Raw genomic sequence first — 12,143 nt, forward strand, 5'->3', positions numbered from 1 at the left:
GGTATGCTTGGAAAAAATATGGGACACAGCATTGTTTTTAAAACTATTTTGCTTTTATAAGCTAAGACAGATGTACAAAAAAGATGCAGTTTTTATTTTGTATTGGCAGCTTCCAAATATTTAGTATTTATTTCCAAGAGTTGCAATTAGTAAAGCAACCATGGTACTGAAATCTGCACATCCCACAAGCTAATTATATTTGCAAGGTCAGAGTGAATACATATTTTCAGAAAAATAAAGGGTTATATAAATATGTGTCTTCTACTTGGCTGTTATATCACAGTTTGTTGATCTGGAGTATAATGTGTACAATTCACAAATTTGTCTGATAACAGAAAGTGGTGTGTGATTGTGTTTATTTTACTAACCAGTATATTCACAGCAATCACTTCCAAATATCTCTCCAGTAAAGATGTGTTAATTACAAAACAGACAAGGTCTTCTATTATATTAAAGCTACTAACAAGAAGACAGCAGGAATCACACATGTAAATAGCATCATCAACCCCTATTTTAGTCCTCTGTTTTGATCTGTGAGTTGCGCATAGACCAAAGGTGCTATTAAAGACTGGGTGTATGAAATAGGCAGCATTATATGAACAAAATTTATTCAACAAGAAAACAGACCTTTAACATGAATTTAACAAGCCTGAGAAATTATAAACTATCATATGCTGCAGATTCATGCAGTGATAATAAACAAAAAAGGAAAGTAAGAGGTTTCCCTAAGCTAGCCAAACTGCTAATGGTTTTGTTATAAGCTGTCTACTGTTGCAGTGACCTCTGAAAACTCTCAAGGCACTTGTACCAGAAAAAAATTAAATGGTCAGGCTGGTGAATAGAGATTCAACGTGATATGTAGGATTTCAACATGGAAAAAGAATTATGAAAGTCTAACATCATATGCCTGGAAATAAGTCTTCATACTTTAGTTTGGAAGTTTTCCTTATTACTTACTAAAGAGGTAGTTTGGGGGCAGTTTTTTGGCTAAATTTAGCACTTAAATTTATAAGACAAACTGAACTGGTGTAATATATATATATACTTTAAACAAACTGTTTAGAAAATTCATACAACTCCAAAAAATGGATTCTTTCCATGTGCCGCCCCTGCCCCCATGCCTTAATTAATCCTTAGGGGTTCTTTGTTCAGTATCTAAGATTCCCATTCTTAACCATGGAGTGACCACTTTGCTGTCATTCTGTTGCATCATGCTGTAAATACATAAACATAAACGCCTTCAGCTTATGCACACCTCCAAGTGCTCACTAGGGCTTTTTCTTGAATCTGACTGTGGCATAATTAACACCTTCTTCACCCACCGCTCATTACTGCACTGGACATTAATGAGTCTATTTTGATAGGTTGCTCTAAAGGAAAAAACCCTGCTATTCTCACAGCACAAAAAGCAATTATAGAATTGTGCAGAAATTAAAATGTAGACTATATTGCCATTATTTATATTTTTATTGCATTCTAAGTCTAATTTTGGTCTGCAGGTTGTTGAACATACTAGTTTCCTTAAGACAGTTGCTATAGTGATGGCAGCAAATTCCTTTAATCTTGTTGTATTCATTTTCTATTGGCTATCATTGCTACTCAGGAATTGTCAATCAGAGCATGTCATTTCACAATAGGCCATCATTTAGTAGTTGAATAGCATATTAAATATTTGAATTGTTAATTTTTAATAGAATTGAAGTTTTCTCTTAGCTTTGTTTTGAACCAATCATGATATCTACTTAGCTGGTAATCTCATTTCCTCTTTATAAAGTTTCACACCTGCTTATAAAATTCCAGAGAAATAACATAGAGATTTTTGCATGCAAAATAGGTGTCTGCTGCTTTAGTTTGAAAGCATTCAGTATAAAACAGTATGCAGGCATTTTGTTGTGATATAAAATGTAACTTTCATAGTATTGTAGAAGTGGTTTTTGCCCATAGATGATTTTACTGAAATCTTAGAGTGGAATCAAAGTACTCGAAAAACATGTGGGCCAAAATGATGCTTTGCCCTTAAATATTTACCACTAATAAGGTAGCAGTTCTTAATTCTGTATAAGTTGTACATCTATCTATCAAAATGGTCACTTTTCTCCTCTTTTGCCTACATTTTAATTTTGTGTGCTTCTTACAAATGCCAGAAAATTTTACTTCTCTATTTTTTAAACAATTGTTTGAAATTATAATAACTGAAGTCTGATATTACTACCTATGTTATTGCTTTATGAATAAAATATGACTAGAGAAAAATGTAAGTGTAAGCAAGAGATACTAACTTAGGCCATATTTATTATATATAAATGTGGAAGTTATGTCTGGATTATAGATACTGTATGAAAAGAAAAAAGTTTGCACAGACTATTAAATCATGCATGTTCTGGGAATACTTTTATTTTGAGGCAAGAGGAATCTTTAGGGTAATTCACATTGTAAGAAATAAAAGAAAAGTTCAAAGTTGATTTTGTTGGCCTGCTGGAGTGGTAGAGGCCTGGGCTTGGTTGCCTTTTTTAGAAAGGGCGATTTCTTTTTTGTCTTTCAATCTTGTTCTTTAGTATACAGCATTTAGTAGTTCTTACTACAGACAGATTTTTCAGCCTAGGTTAGATTTCAGTCGACTTAACTTCAAGGGAAATAAATTTTATTTTTAATCTCTTCAGTATCCTCAAACAATAATTAAGCAAATGAGGAACAGCCTAGTAGACAATAGCTTTTAAAATATCGATAATTTCAGTTATTTAACACTTACAAAGGCAAATCAAGAAGTACTTTCTTTTCCTGCTATAAAATGTGTTTTTATGTGATGAATGTATTGAATTTATTTTCAAGGTAATAGGTTTAAATTCCCAGATAGAGGCATCGGTCTTAAATCCTAGTGTTTTACATAAAACTTCACATTTAAAAGCATTAACAGGTTCTCAACTCCATGTTGACACAGAAAAAAGCATTAGGATAGTATGTGATTCTCATTAAACTCAATATGTAAGAGCTAACACATGATATGGTTGTATCATGTAAGAATTTGAAGTACAGAAATATTGAATACACTTAACAAAATGGATACCTATTGTTTCTTTACTATGAACGGAGGGCCATGTCATTCTCTACCACGTTCCTGTCTTAAAGCACAGATGACCTTGGTTTTCTTGTATTGTGCCTCCTGTTCTTGACAGTGGCTTGGACATATAAGGCCATCAGACAAGGTATATAGTTTTTTATAGTCACAAGAAGTAAAAGGTATCTGACTAGAAGAGACTACATGGAGCAAGTGCTTTGCTGGTTGTAATTTTGTTGTCATTTCAAGTACTGTGGTAGTATAATTGATGTGACAGGGCTGGGCTTTAGATGTGGTCCCTTAGCTTGTGCTCACTTTCAGTTTTAGTTTCTCTTTGCCATTCATTTTGATTAGGTAAAATTTAGGTGACAAACATGAACACCAATGAAGGCTGTTTGGGATAAGTTTAGTAATGGTGTATTTCAATAATAAAGATGCAAAGTTAATGTTTTTTCTTTACTGCTTCATGAAAATTGCAATAATTGGTGTCACCTTACATTACAAGACAGGGTGGTGTGCTGATGGCACAGTCAGCGGGAGGTTCTTTTTTATTAATATTATAATTAAATGATTTTCTGGAAATAGGCCAGAAACAGATGCAAGTTGATCATGCCTTGTCCACTGCTGCTTGGCATCATCACTTGCTTTTTAAAAAAGAATTGACCTGACACCTTATTTTTACAGGTTGTTATTGATGCCTTCAGATTGATCAATGCTAATATGATGGTCTTAGGACATGAACCGAGACAAACAACCTCAAATCTGGGTCACTTAAACAAGCCATCTATCCAGGTAATCCCTGTATTTGATAATGTGTTAAAACTCTGTTTTACATTTTAAAAGCCTGTTATAAACGGCCATTTTAAAATGTAATACTTAGAATTTTAATTTGTTTGCAATTTTTCATGTGTTTTAAAAGAAGGTTATGGAAATACTACAAAAGTTAGTTTTGCTTATGTATGAGTCAGTTTTTAATTGGAGTCTTTAAACTTTCCTAACATAACTTGAGGACACCCTTTTTTGGGAGCATAGTAGAGCCTTTATCTTGAGGATACTTTACACTTTTGCATGGTTAACATTGTAGTAAAGGACCAATATGAGTTCCAGGTGGAGTGTATTAGGTATCATTATTGATTGATTATAGACATTTCTCATAACAGTAAATAATGGGAAAATTGATGTATACTGTAAGAGGTCCCCAGAAACAATTCCTAGATAGTACTTAAAATTTTCTACCTTTGTTTTTGTTTAATACCTACTTTTAAACAGTTCCTACAAAACACATCTATAAATCACTTCTGCTTAGTTTAGAATTTACATCTTCTTTATTGTCAACCACCATTATTACAGTTATTCAGAGACCTTATATCCTCCTGAGTCATTAATGTTTTGTTTATATCATTCACATGCCTCATTGTCTTTACACAAATCTTTATTGTCTACCAAAATTATTTTAAATATGTTTTTAAAGGCACCACAATCTGTGTCTATATAGTTAATTGCTTCTCTGAAGATTAATTACAAGGACAGAAATACCATGTTTGGTTAAATAGAACTCATAGGACAAAGACATTATAGTAGCTATTGCTGCTCTCCTTCTGAAACCTTGCTCTGTCATACTATTGCCTTTGGGGAGTTGTGGCTTTGACAGTGAACCATGGTTAAGCCTTGGTTACACTTTGATAACTTTTTACTTCTTGACGCTTACTTTTGCAGCAGTCACTCATTTGAAATCTTCATCAAAGTGAAATGTTTTGTTTCAAAGGAGTGAGGTGTGTTGCTTTTGAAAAAAAAAATTTTTTTTTTTTACAAGATGGGAAAACTGTGAAATATAATGAGCATGAAATAAGCTACCAATGTTTTTGATTGGGTGTAGACAAGCCCCTGCTTGCATGTTCCAAGAGAATACATCATTGGATCTGTTTAGCCTGTGATAATGACCTTTCTTATAAACTCCCATAGCATCATACTGCTTCATTATTTTTTTTGCAAAGGTTAAGTAGCATCTCACAATCCAAGATCATTGTGATTATTCATGGTATGTTTCTGCCAGAAGTTTTTACTAATTGCAAGTCAAGAGCCACCTGTTGCAGATTTCAACTTTTAAATTCAAACACCGCTTTTTAACCTTAAACATTGAATATAATCAATATTAAAATTAATCTCTTTAAGCAATGGTCCATTTGCATATTTTAATCCTCTACCTCCTTTTCTATAATGTAAGATGGACCTTATGCTGAAGCAAGCTCTGAACCCAAGTGTAAAGAACCTGAATATATAACAGCCACAGCATCATTGTTTTCCCTTTCATTTTAGTTTGTTTTGCCTTCCAATTAAAATCTGTAAATATATTTATTTCACAGTTTATATAGCGCCCATCAGAATGACATCTATCTGGGTGCTTTACAGTTTTAAAAAAATTTCCATACTAAAATTCTCAAATGGATCAAGCCAAAAAGTGACAGAACAAAGCCACACCTTAAAACAGTTTCTTAGTTTTCTAAGACAAGCTAGAAAGAAAAGCATGGAAGAACCAGAAATCAAGGGTAATATCCATAATGGAGTTTTAATATATGTTAGCAGAATCTTTAACTTGGAGATCAGAAGTCTTTTCAGAAAGCCCATGCCTTTTATTTTGAAGGAAAATTAGTTCGTGTTAACAAGGGTCTTTCTCCAAAACCCACTTTTAAATAGTAGGGATGGAAACCAGACAGCAGCTATCAGCACTCATGCTGGTAGTTACCAAAGCTTTTCTACACCAATTCCTGTATGATTATACTTAAAGTAGTGAGAAGAAGAATTAGGATTACACTGTATACTCTGTCATTTAAGGAAAGTTCAAAATATGGTAAGAAAAAGGATATAAAAATAGGATATAAAGTTTTCCTCTTTGCAGATACATGTTTTATAAACTATGCCTGTATATTTATAATAAGATGTTAGTATTGATTACCTTTGGCTTGTAGGATTATGGATTTTTTTCTTGTTTTAAAAACCTCCATATTAAAGTTTCTATAGTGAAACATATTGCTTTTAGAAAATGTTACTTTTAAACCACTATGAACCCTGTTGAAGTGTCTACCGCAACACAGAGCTAATAGACAAAGTTTATATTAACTTTGATGTTTTAATAAGAGAAGCCATTAATAATCCTGATAGGGAAAAGTATAATGCCTGTATTTTAGACTTTTCTATTTATATATGATTTTTATTATTTTTTGTTTTGTTTTGTTTTTGTTTTTGTTTGGTATCATTAATATACAATCACAGCAACATTATGGTTACTAGATTACCCCCATTATCAAGTCCCCACCACATACCCCATTACAGTCACTGTCCATCAGTGTGGTAAGATGCTATAGAGTCACTACTTGTCTTCTCTGTGCTATACTTCCTTCCCTGTGCCCCCCACTACGTTATGTGTGCTAATTGTAATTCCCCTTATTCCCTCCCTTCCCACCACCTTCCCCAGTCCCTTTCCCTTTGATAACTGTTAGTCCATTCTTGGGTTCTGTGAGTCTGCTGCTGTTTTGTTCCTTCAGTTTTTTCTTTGTTCTTGTACTCCACAGATGAGTGAAATCATTTGGTACTTGTCTTTCTCCACCAGGCTTATTTCACTGAACATAATACTCTCTAGCTCCATCCTAGTTGTTTCAAATGGTAGGAGTTGTTTTCTTCTTATGGCTGAATAATATTCCATTATGTATCTTCTTCATTCATTCATATACTGATGGATTCTTAGGTTGCTTCCACTTCTTGACTATTGTAAATAGTGCTGCAATAAATATAAGGGTGCAACTGTCTTTTTGAATCTGGGATCCTGCATTCGTAGGATAAATTCCTACGAGTGGAATTCCTAGGTCAAATGGTATTTCTATTTTGAGTTTTTTGAGGAACCTTCATACTGCTTTCCACAATGATTGAACTAGTTTACATTTCTACCAGCAGTGTAGGAGTTTTCCCCTTTCTCCGCATCCTCGCCAGCATTTGTTGATACTAGTCTTTTGGATGTTGGCCATCCTAACTGGTGTGAGGTGATACCTCATTGTGGTTTTAATTTGCATGTCTCTGATGATTAGCAGTGTGGAGCATCTTTTCATGTGCCTCTTGGTCATCTGAGTTTCTTCTTTGGAGAAGTGTCTGTTCAGATCCTCTGCCCATTTTTTAATTGGATTATTTGCTTTTTGTTTGTTGAAGCACGTGAGCTCTTTATATATTTTGGATGTCAGCACCTTAGTGGATCTGTCATTTATGAATATATTCTCCCATACTGTAGGATGCTTTTTTGTTCTACTGATGGTTTCCTTTGCTGTACAGAAGCTTTTTAGTTTGATATAATCCCATTTGTTCATTTTTGCTTTAGTTTCCCTTGCCTGGGGAGATATGTTCATGAAAAAGTTGCTCATGTTTATATTCAATAAGAGTTTTGCCTGTTTTCTTCTGTTTTATGGTTTCATGACTTACATTCAGGTTTTTTATTCATTTTGAGTTTACTTTTTTGTATGGAGTTAGACAATGATCCAGTTTCATTCTCTTACATGTAGCTGTCCAGTTTTGCCAACACCCATTGAAGAGGCTGTCATTTCCCCACTGTATATTCATGGCTCCTTTATCCTATATTAATTGACCATATGTGTTAATATCTGGACTCTCTATTCTGTTCCACTGGTCTATGGGTCTGTTCTTGTGCCAGTACCAATGTGTCTTGATTACTGTGGCTTTGTAGTACAGCTTGAAATTGGAAAGTGTGATTCTCCCCTGCTTTATTCTTCCTTCTCAGGATTGCTTTGGCTATTCGGGGTCTTTTGTGGTTCTGTATGAATTTTAGAACTATTTGTTCCCGTTCATTGAAGAAGGCTGTTGGTATTTTGATAGGGATTGCATTGAATCTGTAGATTGCTTTAGGCAGGATGGCCATTTTGACAATATTAATTCTTCTACCGAAGAGCATGCGACTTTGTATGAGTTTTTACTTGGATCATTTGACCGTTATTGTAAAATGCATAAAATTGAGAGTTAACAAGTATATATTTTAGTAACTAAAAATTTTAAAGGATTCCACTAAAAACTGTTCAGGGCCTTTAGATCCTTAGAGCCATAGCATATGTGAAGATTGGTTGCCAGCCACATGAAAATTTAATAAATATTGGTGCATAGATGCATTGGTGCAAAGTGTTAGGACTATGACCCTGTGAGTGTAAGCCTGAATATAATTGTAGTGTCTAAAAGAGTTAAGCTATTTGAAAACATTGTTTTCAGATTAAACAGTTGTAAAATAGTTGCACTGGAAGGAACCATGTGGTCATTTTGTAGGTGAGGAAATTTAAGCCCAGAAAATTTGTGATTTGTCCATGTTATCTAATGACTTAATGTAGCAACTCGTATTCATAACCAACACTCATTCTTTTATACTATACATGGAAGTTCCAATTAATTAACCAATTTTGGCATAAATAATATATGTATACAGTTCAAAACTCATAAGGCACAGAAAGGTACCACACTCTCTCTTCTACTTCTGTCTTCTGCAATCCAGTTTTCTACTTTAGAGGGAAGCACATTTTATTTTCAGTTATTATGTTTACATAAAGAAAGCTTTATTTTAAAATGGTTTAATGAATATTATTTAGCACCACATTTTCAGTTTATCAGTGTAAGATAATTCAAGGCAAACAAATTTATCTGAGATCTAAATAAATATGCCTTACTTTTTTAAGAGTATGAAGCTTTTTTAACCTATCAAGAATCTATAAATAGGTTATTATATAGTTCATAGCTATGTGTTTCATAATATGCCTGCTTTCCCATAGCAGTGAATGTATGGAGGTACACCTAACCTCTTCTCCATAGTCTGGGCAACAACAATGAAGTAATGCTTAGGGTGGCTTTTAGTTGCTTTTAATTATCTGGCACAGTCATTATGTGGGAGTCATTTAAGGATCTTATTTTAGAAACTATTGTCAGCAATCTTTTTACATAAAATACGATTCTACACGATTCTACACAATTCCACCCAATCTGGGAACTAACCACCTCTCATAAACTGCCTGTTTTTATTCCATAGTTTCTGCTACCTTTGCTCATACATCATTGCAGTTCTAAGCCTCTCACTTTTTTCCTTCTATTATTTATGCTTTCCTGGGTTAGTCAATCTTGAGCATTCATTGGGATTAGGTCCCTATTCTCCCAAAGATTTCTAATATCTAAGTTTAGTAATTCATGTGAATGAATGAATATAGAAATAAAAATAATTCAAAGGATGATTGGTTTTGAAGTTTATTTCTCTAATGATTATTTGTATACTTGTTTTGAATTTGTCATGCCAAGAGAATTATAAAGCTCTACTCTAAAGGTTAACTAAACAAGCAAAAAAATAAACTGGAAATTAATCAGCAGGATCTCTGAAATGTCCCGTTTGTCTAGTTCTTCCTCCAAACCATTCTTCATCTAGAATAGATAGCATCTTGGACTGATACTGAATACCACCCTAGGCAGAACTTCCTTCTTTGAAAGGCTGGCAGGCTTTGAGCAAAGAAAATAAGGGTCAGAATAATCAAGAATCAAATAAGCTAAGTGCTAGTACTAAATCCTAAGTGTCCTGTCCTAGAAATAGTACCGTAAATGTGTCCCGTGTCAGCCACTGAAGCTTATTTATCCCACAACATATAATACTATAGAATAGAGCCATGCTTTATCACAATGTTTCTATGAGAAACTATTGCAGATTTCAAATCACCAATTAAATGAATGAGCTTTAGAAATACATCCTGTTGTAATGAAGAATGTCCTAAGTTTTCCTAAGTCCACTGTGTATTTGTTAAGTGTAAATTTAAAAGATAAGTAGTGATATTTTAAGAAATTTTTTGGCTGTATAACTTTCTGCTTTATCTGCCTGACATACTGTGGCATTTTTAGTATGTTATATTTAATTTACAATTTGACCCTTTCAAAAGGCTAGTCTCATGACTGATAAAATGAATCTAAATGTTTGGCATATGCTGCCACACCTTGTAATTCGGTGTCAACTAGATTGTTTAACTTGAAAGAATATATTCATTGAGTTAAAAGAGACTGCTTTGGGGGCTCATGTGGAAGGAGAACAGCATGGCCAGTTTATGGTTTGGAGTGACTGCACTGGGTTACACAGCAGGTCGGTTAGTGAAGTTGGAAGATTGCTTGAGGATATCAGTTGATTTAAACATATTTGTCATTATGCCTGTTAATCTTTCATGTTTGTTATTTTATCTAAATAATGGAATTGAAAATCAAGTCTGTACTGCCTTTAGATACCAAACTGTGTATTTCATCAGTATAGTTAATCTCCATCTGTGGACCTATCTGTGGGCCCATTGGCTGACTTCTGTACGTATTGGCCAAAGCTGTTACTAGCTTTATGGCCACTATGTAAAATCACGTAGTTAGGTCATTCCGCAAAGGCACTTGGATGAAGGGTCATTTGGCAACTGGAATCTAGCCTAAGCTCCACTCTCTAGCTAGGCTGTGTCTCTTTGGAGGATAGGGCACAGTTTTCTAATTCTTCCACCCAGATGTTGTACTTCCTAATTTGCATAAAGATGAGTACAGATTAAGGGAGGCTCTGATTGGTTTCACTTTTTGATTTGCACAGTACAGCATTTCTGTGTACAGAAATTTAATTCACTGTTCCCTTTGATTATTGAAATGGCTAAGGGTTTAATAAGATTGTCTTAATACTTTTATTTTATGTATCAACCGTTTTATTTTAGCAGATGCTAGGAATATAAGAATGGATTGTTACAGTACATATCTAAAATGTTTTAGTACTCAGTGGGGTGATTTTCACTAACAGAGTTTAAAAATAAGACTGACTATGCTTTGTTTTTATCCTGATCTTTAAAGTACAGACTTAATCGAAGAATTTCCTGAGATACATTATAGCATAGTATAGTAGAAAAAACATGGGCTTTGGAGTTAGAAAGACTTGGGATCAAATCCCAGCTTTGCCTTTTAATAGCTATAAACTTGGACAAGTTAAGATTTGTGTATTATTTCCCTCATTCATCGAAATACAAATGGGGCCAGCCTACCTTAGTGGGTTGTTGTGAAGCTTAGAAGATTTAATGTGTAAAGCAAGTGCTAGGTGTTCATTAAATGTTACCTTTCTACCCCTTCTTCAACCTCAACACCTTAAGACTTACACTGTGAAAACCCAGTAATTAGAGAGTGTGGTGGTGGTTTTGGTTAGCTTTATCTTTAGATTCCTGAGAGGTAACCCCAAAGCCTTTTTTTTTAGGCTTATTGAAAATATGTCCAATGTATATGTTTGTACTATCATTTCTAACCAGGCTGATAGAGGGCTCCCCAGAATATCATTCTAAACCTCATTTGAACCTCTGTTGGCAGAGTTAAGTATTTGAGCATTTCTGAATGGATTGTAGCACATCAGGTGATCATTTCTTAATAAAGCCATACCATTTGCTTAAATTTTTACTATGATTTTTGTTTAGGAGATCATTTTTGTACTTGAAGCTGAGAAAAAAAATACTTAATCTTTAGGATAAAAAGACCTTTAGAAGATGGCAGAGGTCTGCAGGGTATGTCAATAGTTTTAAACAGTTGTATTTATTTTATTAGATGAAAAATATTAATTTGTTCTTTTTCCATCACTTATGTATATAGGCATTAATTCATGGACTAAACAGACATTATTATTCCATTACTATTAATTATCGGAAAAATGAACTGGAACAGAAGGTAAGTCTAAATTTTTTTATCTTTGGAAAAAAAATATTTTTCAAATCATTTTAACAGTATTACATGGTATATTTGAATTTGAATCATTGACTTCTTTAATTGATGTGTTCAAATATTTTTTCATTCCTGATGAATTGCAGCCTAAATAAAGGAATATATTACTGGACATCTTGATAGATGTCTTATTTTCTTGGTAGATGCTAAAGCAGAAGAGGAAATGGGAAACAAACATTCCAACTTGGTTTTATGATAAATTATAAAAGTCCTCCTAGTTCTGTGATTTTTTTTTGACTGATTTATTTTCTCTAATAAGATGTCCTTTGTGACTAAATTCTTTCCAAATTTGAAAGGAATA

General features: G+C 33.7%; 1 protein-coding gene across 2 annotated transcripts in view; it reads left to right on the forward strand.

The window, feature by feature from the left end:
* The window catches only part of PSMD14 (proteasome 26S subunit, non-ATPase 14), an 87,825-nt gene that overhangs the window by 61,815 nt on the left and 13,867 nt on the right, over positions 1-12,143 (forward strand). For both annotated transcript variants that reach the window (XM_017663793.3, XM_017663794.3), the window contains exons 8-9: positions 3,740-3,847; positions 11,714-11,788. In XM_017663793.3, the coding sequence (XP_017519282.1) occupies positions 3,740-3,847; positions 11,714-11,788 (183 nt within the window). The remainder of the gene's footprint in view (positions 1-3,739; positions 3,848-11,713; positions 11,789-12,143) is intronic.

This window comes from Manis javanica, chromosome 7 (assembly GCF_040802235.1).
Source record: "Manis javanica isolate MJ-LG chromosome 7, MJ_LKY, whole genome shotgun sequence".
Classification (NCBI taxonomy): Eukaryota; Metazoa; Chordata; class Mammalia; order Pholidota; family Manidae; genus Manis; species Manis javanica.